Source organism: Phalaenopsis equestris, unplaced genomic scaffold, assembly GCF_001263595.1.
Source record: "Phalaenopsis equestris unplaced genomic scaffold, ASM126359v1 Scaffold000918, whole genome shotgun sequence".
In the NCBI taxonomy this organism is placed as follows: domain Eukaryota; kingdom Viridiplantae; phylum Streptophyta; class Magnoliopsida; order Asparagales; family Orchidaceae; genus Phalaenopsis; species Phalaenopsis equestris.
In genome coordinates this window covers 1-14021 of record NW_018165357.1, presented here as the reverse complement: position 1 = coordinate 14021, position 14021 = coordinate 1, and the positions used below count along the sequence as shown (strand labels likewise).

The 14021-nt window shown below is 35.1% G+C and overlaps 1 protein-coding gene across 1 annotated transcript; it reads left to right on the top strand.

The window, feature by feature from the left end:
- The first annotated feature begins 2201 nt into the window (after positions 1-2201).
- LOC110032308 lies at positions 2202-2602 on the top strand. Its single transcript, XM_020735892.1, has one exon. It carries the CDS (start codon positions 2265-2267, stop codon positions 2487-2489), a length of 225 nt encoding a protein of 74 aa, XP_020591551.1. The 5' UTR covers positions 2202-2264; the 3' UTR covers positions 2490-2602.
- The last annotated feature ends 11419 nt before the right edge of the window (positions 2603-14021 follow it).

The window sequence follows — 14021 nt, the reverse complement described above, 5'->3', positions numbered from 1 at the left end:
AAAAAAATGCAACATAAAATAGTGCCCGAAGCAAACTAACGAGAAATGTGTGGTTGTCTTGGTTTGATTGTGTAATCAATAAAATTTCATTCGGTAATCATAGAAAAAATAAAAAAAAGAGCAGATGTTGGCATTCCACATCTGATATCACTGAGATTTCCAAATTAATTGCCATATTCTTTTTTTTTTGACTGAAATAAAAATCTGATTCTCAATTGGAAGGAATATTTGAGATTTTGGATTAAATTTGATATGTCACCACCAAATTATCATAATCCAGCACGAATCTCAATGCAATATTTTGAGAACGAACATTCAAACTTCGATTACGAGTCATCCGGAACTCCGATTTTAGCAAAATTATAGTCAAACTGATCGGCTCGATGAAACAGACCTAATGATATAAAAGTTAGTCCAATCCGAGTCAAATCAAGCCCAGATCAAGTTATTAAACCGCTACTAGAGGATTTCCGGAGGCATTTAAAAGGTCAAAAGGATGTCGAATCTAGCGAGCTTATAGTCAAATCGAACGTCTCGAAAAGACGAATCCAACAAGCCCAAGATTGCTCAATTTCGACATTGTTAAGGCACTCAAATGTCCATCAAACGTCATCTGATTAAGGGAAACTCTCCGGGCCGTCCGATCAAAATGATTCATATTCCTGCATTAATTGCACTCAAAATACTATAAATAGAGCATCACCCCTCACATGAAGGGGGAGGCTTAAGAGAGAACTTGAGGCTTTGAGAAGGAGCTCAAGTCCAAGATCATCCTCGCCGTCGTCGATCGTCGTCGACCACCACCGGTCCGTCATCAGCCACCGCTGACCTCTGTCGACCACCGTCGGACACCGCTAATCACCTCCAGTCACCACTAACCTCCGTCGACCACCACCGTCCGTCATCAGCCACCACTGACCGTTGACAACGACCGTCGACCACTGCCGACCACCGTTGAACGTTGCCGATCATCGCTGACCTCCTTTAACCATCACGTGGAAAGCTAGTTACCCTTTCCCGCCTGTGGGACAGTTGACAACGACCGTCGACCACTGCCGACCACCGTTGAACGCCGCCGATCACCGCTGACCTCCGACAACCACCACTTACTAGACGTAATCAGTCGACGTTATAACGTGGAAAGCTAGTAACCCTTTCCCGCCTGTGGGACAAGGGACATCTGTAATCATCTTCTTATAGTGGATTTTTACAACTGGGCCAGTCCCCGTGGTTTTTCCCTTTTATGGGTTTTCCACGATTTAATTATAAATTTGATGCGTTCCAAATGCTCCCAAAACTTTAAATCCTAAACCCTAAACCCCAGATAATATTAATTAATTATCATCTTAGCGTTGCACTAAAATCAAACACAAACTCAGATAATTAAAAAAAAATAGTCAGCAGGAAGAGACACTTCATAGAGGCAGGATTAAGAGCGAAACAAGCTGTGGATCACACAAGATGTAATAGCCAGTTATAAGGAGAGCTTTATGTCACCTCCCAAAAGAGCCCTTTTGGGTGGTGGACAGCCCAGTACTTAAATATTGCTTTTTGACCCTACACCTAGTCAATGTGTGACTATTTGTCCGTGACATTCTCCTCCACCCAATCACGTGACGCTCTCGTCACGGATCGGCTCCACCGAGAGTCTCACTAGACCATGGAGAGTCCACACACCTGGCAGGCAGTAATCTGCTCTGATACCACTTGTCACCTCCCAAAAGAGCCCTTATGGGTGGTGGGCAGCCCAAGACTTAAATACTGCTTTTCGGCCCTACACCTAGCCGATGTGGGACTATTTATCCGTGACATTTAGGAGTCTAAAGTATGTTAGCATTTTTTATGTGCATTATTATAGTCTTAGGAAGTGTTATTGTGGCCTATGTGGGTGGATTATTAAAATCATCATGATTTGTTGACGGGATATCAAAATTCTTATACATCACATCAGATATGGCAGGCTTGTAAAGTGTTAAATTCAAAATGTGTTGGCTGGAAGGCTTGATAATTATTTTTCGCACCACTTTTCTCTCAATTCCAGTGGAATCCCACTGGAAGGCTTGAATTTCAACAGTAATAAAATTCATCATTGATGACGGTCGCAAGAGGGTTGCTGCCAAATTAATTTTTATAATTTAATACTGTTGAAAGTAAGACCAATACTGCGTTAGAGGTTATTATAAATTTTATTTGGCACAACGTCAGTTCAGTATGCGCGGGCTAGAAGGGACGGGGAAGAGAGAGAGAGAGAGAGAGGATAGAGCATGAGGGTGGAGGAGCTAGTGGAGAAGATGAAGGTGAAGGTGATGGGTACGCTGGGCAGAAAGAGGGGGTATAAGAAGAACCAGAAGGAGTCTTACTCGAAGATGGACAAGACTGCGAGCATCAAGGTGGATATTCAAAGCCGCAAGGCACAACGCCTAATCCAGAAAACCCTCGCCGCCGCCGACCGACCCGGCAAGCCCTCCCACTCCCTCCCTCCCACCTAATCAAAATTTCTCGTGCTACTAGTTATTAATAAATTCCACATCTTCTCTCTTTCTTCTACATCCATGTATCATATACCTACTTCTATGGAAGATAACCTCCAGTATTTTTATTCTTTTTCGGTTTTGGGCATAAACCCTATTTTGTTTATTCTTCTCCTTCTTCTTAAGATTGGGCGGCGTTATATTTCATTTTCGGCGTGATAAATTTTTATATTATAAAAAATTAGGGTGTTTTATAAGTAAATATAAAATTTTTAAGTATTAAAAATGCAAATATGTAAGAATTCAATAGTACATATGTAAATCCCCTTCTAATTCGATCATTGTTTAGGGTGACACTAAAATTTGTGGACAGCCAAAACCAAAGATCAGTGGTATATATGCACCAAAGATACTGAAAACAGAAACATAAATCTTGCATAAGATAACCACATATTTTAGCCTAACAATTTCATACATTTTAGCTAATTCATGCTTCTAGATTATATATATATATATTATCCTGGAAAAAAGGATAATCAAATTTTACTGTTTGCAAGTTGCAACAGGATAGACCTCAATGATAGACCTAGCGGTGAGGATAGACCTCAATGATAGACCTAGCGGTGAGAATAGTCCTAGCGATGACGATACTGTTGCACCATTAATGAAATTATGTTATGATTCTAGCGATGACCCTTCTAGTTCGACCTAACTGACAAAAAAATGTAATATCATTTCAGCTTAGAGATTTTGGAGGGTGAAAAATATTTAGCCTAGAATTTTTGTGATAAGTCTTTCCAAGTTCTAATAGATCCAGGTGCTAACAAATTTAACCAAGTCTTAGCTTTATCTCTTAATTAAAAAGGAAAAAGTTTAAGCCTAACAACATCATTAAACACTCCGTTATATTTAAATGTAACACAAATTTAAAAAAAACTAGCAAGATGTAAGTTAGGATATTCAGTAGGTGATCATCCAAACTGATTATTTTGTACCATCTTGATAATAACAGGTTTAAGCTCAAATGAATTAACTACAACATCAGAATTTTGAATAGTAAAGTGAAGTTCATCTACTGTCGGATTCGCATAATCTTTTAAAGTTTTTTGTCGATTTTCATTTATTGGATTATCTAAGTTATTCGTCATTTCTTATAAATTTTTAATTTCTCTTTGTTTTCAAATTTTTCTAATTGTACGTTCTAATTCTGAATCGTAAGGTACTAAACCTTCAGATCCAATATTTCACTAATAAAAATATTTATTTTTGAATTTTTAATTTTTTAATTTTTTTTATGGTATATATATTTTCTCTAAATTTCCTAATTTATCAAAACTATTTAATTTAACTGTTATCTGTTCCCGACAACGACGTCAAAAACTTGATCTATTTTTTGTTTCGATAGATTGTGTAAAATTTAAATAAGTATAATCAATTAATATTCGAATTCTACGCAAGGTTACATATTGTTATCAAGTAATAATGAACTTTCTATTTAAACCCCAAATATCAATTTCACAAGGAATGTTTAAATTGGAAATGATAAATTTGTTATGAAATTCACAGAAAGTCAATTGAAATCACTGTCACTAATTTCAATTGTTGAGATGTAATCTAAATTAAATTTCTAAATTATTATCAAATAAAAAATGTGAAGTTTAAAACAGTAAATACTAATCTATTAATTAAGTTTATGTAAGGAAGATTTTTATGTGAAAAACATCCTTCCCACTACATTGAAGCTATGGTAAAATGAGATGAGATAAATGTTCATAATATGTATTTTGCCAAATATGGACAATTTTAATTCTCTACCCTGATACAGTGTATAGAAAATCATTAGCTCATTTCAGTGTTTAGTCTCTAAATCCGTGGCTAGGCTAGAAGGATACCGACTCGCCCTGACTCGCACTCCAGAGCTCCCACTTCCCTTCACCTGAAGGCTAGCTCTCGCTTCAGTTTTTAAACAATAAGATCGAATTGAAGATTTTAGTCTGTCACCCTAAAGATTCTTCAATTCTACACCCAACAAGGAATATTTTTCTATTTATTTGCACTTAATTCCATGAACGATGTTCTCTTCCATGAAATCAAATGTGATCCTCACTCTGTTGTAGAACTCATACTTCACAACACATTTTAACAATTCAATTGGCCAGAATGAAAAATAAATTAAGTTCGGAGTTAAAAAGTCATCACAATTTATTTTACATTTTAATATTGGTACATCCATATTATCTCTTAATTTCACAATTTCTCAGAGTAGGGAGAAAAATAGAGGAAACTATTCAGACTTCATGAGAAAGAAATAACAAAACACAAATTTCATATATAAAAGAAAGTTCATACAACACTGATAAATAAACAATACTTATCTGAAAACTTTTTCTCAGAGCAAATCCTTTGTAGCTTTTCTTTCGAATTGCATGAAGAAGACATCTCTCACTTTTCTTCTTCTCTAACACTCTTACAGAAAGTTTCACACTAAATTTCAAACTGTGAAAGCAAAATAAAAAATTTACTCCAATATGGTAGTTGAATGGAATGATGTAGTGTGAAAAATGAACGTAGAGGAGTGAAAAATGCAGAGGAGCACTTTTTCTGATGCGTAAAAGAGCCCTTTTTCTGATGAAATTCGGCTCCAAATAGAGCCCAAGGCCGGTTCTCCAAGAGGTGCCTAAAAAAACTCTTCAAAAAATCGTCTAAATACATCAAACCTTTTAGAAACAGGGTCTGCACCGCTTTTGGCGCCGTCAACGCTGGTCAGGCGTCGTCGGCATTGAGTAAAAATCTCCAGCTTTAAGTTGTTCTGCGCCGTCGACGCTGACCTCGGCGCTGCCGGCACTGAGTATTTCTTTAAAAACGTAATTTTGACTCCAAATTTCAACTTTTTTGTTTTTTTTTGCTTTAAGCCTTAAAAATCAACAACTTGCAAGAAAACATCAAAATACATTCCATTAAAGTGCAATATCAAAAAAAATGAGTATAAAATATGAGTCTAAAAATTGATATATTTTCGGTGTATCAAGAGCCCACACATCGAGTCGCCGGTGTCGGATTCGTGCTCCAATGTACCTCGTGTAACATGCACAAGACAATAAAAAGTCCCAATGAGGGCAGAAGAGACAAGAATCAATGAGTGAGATATGCAAAGTAAAAAAAAAAAAAAAACTAATTTTGACATATGAAATATGACCAAAACGTACCTTTAAGAGGAGGGGTCGAACGCCGGATTTGTATCGCAACGCTATAGCCGCCCCGCAAGTGTTCGCCGCCACGACGAGGGAGAGGGAAGTGCGCTGCCCTAAGTTTTGCACACAAAGGAGGCAACGACAGGAACCTTGCTATCGGAGTTTTCGCCGACGAAGAAAGGTTTGCCGACGGAAGAGGAGCAAAAAAAAAAAAAGGCTCGGCCAGGGAAGGAAGCCGAGAAGAGGTGCTGCGGATGCGAAGCACGGAAGGAGACTAGAAGGCCGAATCTGGTCAGAAAGAAGTTTAGGTTGGTCGGATTTGGTCGTCGCCGCCGAAGGAGACTGACGGAGTTTCGCCAGCGAGGAAGGAGGCAGAGACTGAGGGACGACGGGCTAAGGCACGTAAAGGAAATTTTCGGGATGAAGGAGGGGGCTGCCGACGTCGGGGAAGAAGGAGGCGGTCGGCGGTCAACGAGCGCCAGCGAGGCTCGCTTGCCGGAGAGGGAGCGAGGCGCGAAGAGGGGGTCGCGAGGTGAGCTTTCGCGAACGGAAGAGGTCGACCGAAGGAGTCACAAAAAAAAAATCCGCCGGCTAGGGCACAATTCACAATTTTTAAAAGGGATTTTCCTTTTTTTTAATAATAATGTTATTATTTATTCAAAAATTCCTCGATTTGTGCACTTTTCACGCGTGCAAGGAACCCCAACAATATGGGTGTCATTCCCGAGTAAAATCGACATCTGGGGGTGTCATTCCCGAGTAAAATCGACGTTCCAGATGTGTTGACACAGTCTGTTTCATCATGCAGGGTCATCTAGACAGTTTCATCAATGATCAGATCAATTTAAGCCAGTTTCGCGCGCGACGCGACAAATAAGACCCGCTGACCCGACCGAAGTCATTCGATCACAAACATGATGACCGGCCTTCGCCTAAGCAAGAGTCAGAGTCTAGCAAAACGACCTCGACAACGTGCCCCTCAACACTTGTCGAAAGGCCTTGAATGGATGTCTTGCACCACTGGAATCAACACATGCATCAAACAAGTTTTTGTAGTGCTTATGCGGACATCCTACACTCGTGACATCCAAAAATTGATGCCAACATGAGCATCATGATGATCAGAGAGAGTAGTACAAAAACATTAACCTGAAGAGTAGTACAAAAACATTATCCTTTAACAATTATCTCCTAGTGCTTTCACATTCTTTAGCGGATCAATTTGGCTCCTGGAAAGGTATAAGATAACACAGACTGCAAGAAGGTTCATTCACATCTTCGAGGTAAGGTACCTTGTAAGTATTTGTAATTTCACAATTCAATTAGGCTAGGGTTTAGTGTTGTGACCCGTCATTTCCCCTTCAAGTTTTGGAAAAAAGGAATATCTAACGACCTTGAAAGTGTTGAAAAAAGAAATATGTAGTGACCTCGAACGAGGAAGCATGGAAGTTCCTCTCGATTCTACGATTGTTCAACCTAAGCTTCCAAATTAACTAAAGTATGAAATATGTAGGATTACAGATAAACTAAATCGTAACCAGTTAGGCTATAGGCTTAACAGCTCATCTCTTACAAGAGAGTCCCAGGCTGCATGACAGTGGCATAATGATAACTTTAAATCATATAAGAATAGAGTTTAGTACTTCCTTATTTAGCAAATTTATAGTAATGAATCCAATTCTAGTGTCTTGTGTTTGAAAATTTCACAATGCTCTACAACAAAATGGTGAGAATTACACAATAATAAAATACTTGCTCCTTCTCATCCATTCTCCAACCAGAAAAGCAGCTCTCAAACAGATTCTAATCAAAGTGAAGAATCTGTTCGAATAAAACATGATACATAAATGGATGTAATGAATCATTAAAGTTAAATGAAGGCGTATCTCAAAACCAACACTAAGTGTTACATGTGCAAATATCAAACTTCAGATGTTTAGATATGTAAATGCGTAAGAATTGTGTGATATGTTTGTAAACTTCCCTTAATAAAAAAACTATATCTAAGATAAAATCCTAAATAACAATAATAATGCAAAAGACAAGAATTAACGGTACGTGTGAGCCAATATTGAGAAAGGAAACTAATACAAACATATTTTATACAAGTTTCATAATACATAAGCACATAAGCCCTAATAAATTTGTTTAATCAAATGAGATATATATATCATTTGTTATATATACCTGCATATGCTATATATATCATTTCCAGTGCAATCAAATGAGATATACTGACACAACATCATTTGTTTAAAATTCAAGAATATGCAGGAGCCTAATGAAAAAATAGCACATGCAGAAGTACATTATTCAATTACAGAAATCACCATAAACAACATTTGCATTTAGATTGCATCCATACTTGTCTCGCTGGAAGAAATTTAAAATTGTTAGCTTATTGAAAAAAAACAAGTAATAAATTTAACCAAGAGAACACCAAGAGATCTGTAATTTAGCATGGAAAAACCGAAAAATTACAAAATATTTTATCCTAGGATAACTGCAAGAGAATGCTTCTAGAAAACAACAGGAAATGCTCGCGATCACCCAAAGAAACACGGGGCATTTACATATACACAACACACAATTCTTATGTATTTACATATCACACATCTTAACTTTTATATCAACACACATAGCACTCAAATCTTTAGGTGTGAGATAGGTAAATGCTATAGGGTTTCATAAACTAAAGTACAACCCACGCGTGTACAGGGCAATATCAGAATCTTTTCCTTTTAAAACCCAGTTAATGGCTTCCAATTTCCTATGGAGTAACAATAAACCGCAATTCAAGCTACATTCTTCAATCCATGATTTATTTTCTTTAAAAAAAAAAAATTGTATGACAACTGCATCAGTAGTGCCTTGTAACGTAAAATAGAAAAGTAAAACATTTTGCGAAGTATTGGAATCTTGTTCCAGTTTTAAATGTGCCGAAAGCTAAAATAGTCGGAAATAATTAGAAATGCAGCGGCAAGGAGAAAGGAAGCCTTGATGTTGGAACAACAGATAAAATGCAGGTGTAAGATTAAACAAATAAAAATCAGTAGAATGTAATCCCAATATAAGGGAGGAGGCTAAGTCGAACCTCGGTTTCATGAAGTGATTTCATGAGGATTGTGATGTAGTGTTTAATTTATTGTAGCAGCCAAAAAAATCCAAGAGAGTTTATATTTTTATCCAAGTGCACAATTATTTAGAAGAAATGCGATATGATTTTGGTGTCTTTCTGAGAGAATTTTTTTAGATTACAACGTTAAATGGGATTATATTATCAGAAGTCCAAAGATAAGGAAAGATTGTAAATCAAATGTCATACAAGGGAGATCAAGGCTTTAAAAGTTGTGTTGTTGGATTGAAATCCATATTACGATAGCATAACAATAAACTTTAAAATTTAGAACTTATTGGTGGGAGATTTTTATTTTTGAAGGATCACAACAGATTTCGTAAAATTCCTATCAAAATGATCAGGTACGAGATTTGAAAAGTAATATACTATCTCTAGAGATAAATATTCAGATTTGATAAAGATCCAGTCATTCAGATGAGAAAAATATTTAGGGTCTACGAAACCAGAAATCTTCCCTTATCTTACAGTTATAAGATAAGATTTGTATTAGTTATGGGGTCTCATCCCTACAAGGACAAACCCTCGTAGTTAATTATATATTTAGAGATGTGAGTTCTAAAGAAAACCTTTCGATTTATACTATAAATCAAATCAAATTCTCATGATTGGAGGGTTCAAATTGGAAGAATTAAGTCCAAAGGATGGGAGTTACAATCCGACGACAACGCGTTATGGGAAAGGTTCAAGACATATAATTTGATTTTCAAGAGTATCAGTCGAAGGAATTGACGATAAATTTGAATTGATCATATGAGGTTAAAACATAAATGGTGGATATAGGATTTGACTGGCGGAGGATAATTGAAAACCTCAGACTAAGGATAAAGTCAGGTAGGAAAGGATTTTTAGATGAACAATGAGACCTTAGACTCTATAAGAAGTTCTATAGACGGATTAACATAAATTTTGGTAATAACGTCCCCTGTCAAGATACCCATGGCTTTTTGTCATCCTGAGAATGTTGGTATCCGTTAACTATGACCAATCTCATAACCGAAAATCCCACTTCAATGTCAGAGCATGAGGATTCATCGTTTCAAAGCAGTCTGAAACACCTTCATCAATAACCATGTGTTACTCATTTTATGGTATTCCCTTTAGTCTAAGAGGGTAAGTTGGCTTTTTGCATGTCCTAGGTTTTAACACTAACAAGATAACTGAACTCACCTAGGCTTCTATATTCAAAATAATCCTGGTTAAGTGGGTGGCCCTCGGTTCAATGTCTAAGTTAGCTAGAATAAAGTTCGTGTCATATCTACATAGGTTCAGTTCTTGCTCTTTATCTTGGTGTGTTTTAAATATTTATTTGAAGTTCATTATTTTAATTTATGTCCTGTTTGGTTCCTAAGTTTGTCACTCATGTTGAGAAATCAAAGTTTTATAAGTTGAGTTTTGTTTTTTTTTTTTGAATTCTCATGTTTGCAGAGAAAATTATATGTTCGTCTTGTCAAGCTGCTCAATTTGAGTATAAACTTGTCATATTTGACAACCGTTTGACTTTCCAAATGTATTTATAAATTTTCTAACTATGGTTTAATGACTTGATCTGGGCTTAATTGAATTGGATTGGGCTAGTTTTCATATCATTAAGTCCGTCTATAATATAGAAAATTTTTGACTATAAGTTTGCTGAAATCAGAACTCTGGATGACATTTTATCAAAATTTGAGTATCTCTTGTCCAAAATATTGCCTTGAGATTCGTGTCGAATGATGAAAATTGTTGGTGGTGTATCAATACGTTTAATTTTAACTGTAAAACTAGTAGAATTTTGAGATAATTTATAATTAAAATAAAACTAAAAGAAATAAACCTTACAATAAAAATATACAATAAAAACAAAAAAATATTCAAAATTTTGAAAAAGTTTTCCTTACTTGCTTATAGGTGACATGAAATGAGATTTCATCTATATGGCTAATGGTATACAGTTATGAAATTCTAAATGAAAACGTCATATTTTTGGATATTCTTATTTGTTTTGAACACTATTAAATAAAGATATTAATTTCTGAAATAAAAACTTTAAAATGTCTATTATTTAAATTAATCATCCACGAGGATTAAAGGAACATCTTATCTCCATAAATTTTGAAGATTTTTTATTTAAGTGATCAAATAAGGTCATTTTCTAAAAAAAAAAATATTTGATCCAAATAGTGGAAATCAAAGATATAAGATTATTGCTTTTAAAAATTTAATTAGGGTGAGGTTAAATTTTAGAATAATTATTATTGGAAATCAAAGATGGAAGAGTAAGAACCACCAAATATTAATAAACTCATTGTTACTTTAAACGATTATGGATTAAGCTTTATAGTCTAAAATGTAAGATTTATTTAAATTGAAGTTACCATTTTATTGAAAAAGAACGACTTATCTTCCAAAAGCACAGGGTTAAGGAAAGGCTTAGAGGGTGGGAACTTTTCTCATACTGAGGAGAAACGAAATGCCTCAAAGTATAAACTAAAATAAACACTAAAATAGGTGTAGTAGGCTCAAATCTAATATAAAAAAAATAACGTGAAACTTTGATACTTCACTCACACTGAGAAGTAAAATTTTGGTCCAACTGTTCTATATATTTGATCCTATTTTAGAAGTGTATCCAATTAGAATAAAAATTTTATCACCCTAAACCCTAAACCCTAAACGCATTGTTACACTATCATAAAAATTTTATCACCCTAAACCCTAAAAATATTTAGGGTCTACGAAACCAGAAATCTTCCCTTATTTTACAGTTATAAGATAAGATTTGTATTAGTTATGGGGTCTCATCCCTACAAGGACAAACCCTCGTAGTTAATTATATATTTAGAGATGTGAGTTCTAAAGAAAACCTTTCGATTTATACTATAAATCAAATCAAATTCTCATGATTGGAGGGTTCAAATTGGAAGAATTAAGTCCAAAGGATGGGAGTTACAATCCGACGACAACGCGTTATGGGAAAGGTTCAAGGCATATAATTTGATTTTCAAGAGTATCAGTCGAAGGAATTGACGATAAATTTGAATTGATCATATGAGGTTAAAACATAAATGGTGGATATAGGATTTGACTGGCGGAGGATAATTGAAAACCTCAGACTAAGGATAAAGTCGGGTAGGAAAGGATTTTTAGATGAACAATGAGACCTTAGACTCTATAAGAAGTTCTATAGACGGATTAACATAAATTTTGGTAATAACGTCCCCTGTCAAGATACCCATGGCTTTTTGTCATCCTGAGAATGTTGGTATCCGTTAACTATGACCAATCTCATAACCGAAAATCCCACTTCAATGTCAGAGCATGAGGATTCATCGTTTCAAAGCAGTCTGAAACACCTTCATCAATAACCATGTGTTACTCATTTTATGGTATTCCCTTTAGTCTAAGAGGGTAAGTTGGCTTTTTGCATGTCCTAGGTTTTAACACTAACAAGATAACTGAACTCACCTAGGCTTCTATATTCAAAATAATCCTGGTTAAGTGGGTGGCCCTCGGTTCAATGTCTAAGTTAGCTAGAATAAAGTTCGTGTCATATCTACATAGGTTCAGTTCTTGCTCTTTATCTTGGTGTGTTTTAAATATTTATTTGAAGTTCATTATTTTAATTTATGTCCTGTTTGGTTCCTAAGTTTGTCACTCATGTTGAGAAATCAAAGTTTTATAAGTTGAGTTTTGTTTTTTTTTTTTGAATTCTCATGTTTGCAGAGAAAATTATATTAATTTTTAATTTTATTATATAATTATAAATAATTTAATTTAAAATTATAAATTTATTATATATTAATTTTATATAATTAATTTATATAGAATTTTAAAAAAATTTCTATAAATAATTATAAATTAAATAATTTATAATTATATAATAAAATTTAAAATTATAAAATATTTTATATTTATATTATATTTATATAATATAATAGATAAAATTTTTGACTATAAGTTTGCTGAAATCAGAACTCTGGATGACATTTTATCAAAATTTGAGTATCTCTTGTCCAAAATATTGCCTTGAGATTCGTGTCGAATGATGAAAATTGTTGGTGGTGTATCAATACGTTTAATTTTAACTGTAAAACTAGTAGAATTTTGAGATAATTTATAATTAAAATAAAACTAAAAGAAATAAACCTTACAATAAAAATATACAATAAAAACAAAAAAATATTCAAAATTTTGAAAAAGTTTTCCTTACTTGCTTATAGGTGACATGAAATGAGATTTCATCTATATGGCTAATGGTATACAGTTATGAAATTCTAAATGAAAACGTCATATTTTTGGATATTCTTATTTGTTTTGAACACTATTAAATAAAGATATTAATTTCTGAAATAAAAACTTTAAAATGTCTATTATTTAAATTAATCATCCACGAGGATTAAAGGAACATCTTATCTCCATAAATTTTGAAGATTTTTTATCTAAAAATATTGTAAAAACAGATTCAATCGAATAACTTCTACACGTGGCCTTTAAGATGCTTGCAACGGAATTGTTTCTCGATGATTAAGATGGCTCATACAAACCCCTTCAAAACCCTCGTAGCCGAAAATGCACACTTTGGACTTGTAGAAAAAATTAGTGTCAAGGGGCTCGGAAGAAAAATGAGTGCATCTAAGACAACATTTGTTCAAAAAGAAGTGCATACAATAGATTTAATACCTTGCATTTATTGGAATGAAGGAATTAATACCCCCCAACCCCACTCAAAACCCTCGTAGCCACCCCTTCTTAAAAACCCTCGTAGCCGCCCCTTCTTCGGAACCCTCGTATCCGCCCCTTCTTCAAAATCCTTGTAGCCGCCTTTCCCCTTCTTCTTCCTCTCACAAACCCTAATAATTTCTAGCCGCCAGGCTTGAACCCATCAAAACCTTCAACGCAACTATGTTCACATCTAAACCCTAAACCCTAAACCCTAAACCCTAAAACCTAAACCCTAAACCCTAAACCCTAGGGTTTAGGGTTTAGGGTTTAGGTTTTAGGGTTTAGGGTTTAGGGTTTAGGGTTGAGGGTTGAGGGTTTAGGGTTAGGGTTGAGGTTGAGGGTTGAGGGTTGAGGGTTGAGGGTTTAGGGTTGAGGGTTTGAGGGTTGAGGGTTTAGGGTTGAGGGTTGAGGGTTTGAGGGTTGAGGGTTTAGGGTTGAGGGTTGAGGGTTTGAGGGTTGAGGGTTTAGCGTTGAGGGTTTGAGAGTTTAGGGTTTAGGGTTGAGGGTTGAGGGTTGAGG

Excerpts from the sequence above, each read along its gene's own strand:
- LOC110032308 (XM_020735892.1), top strand. The coding sequence starts at position 2,265 with ATGAGGGTGGAGGAGCTAGTGGAGAAGATGAAGGTGAAGGTGATGGGT.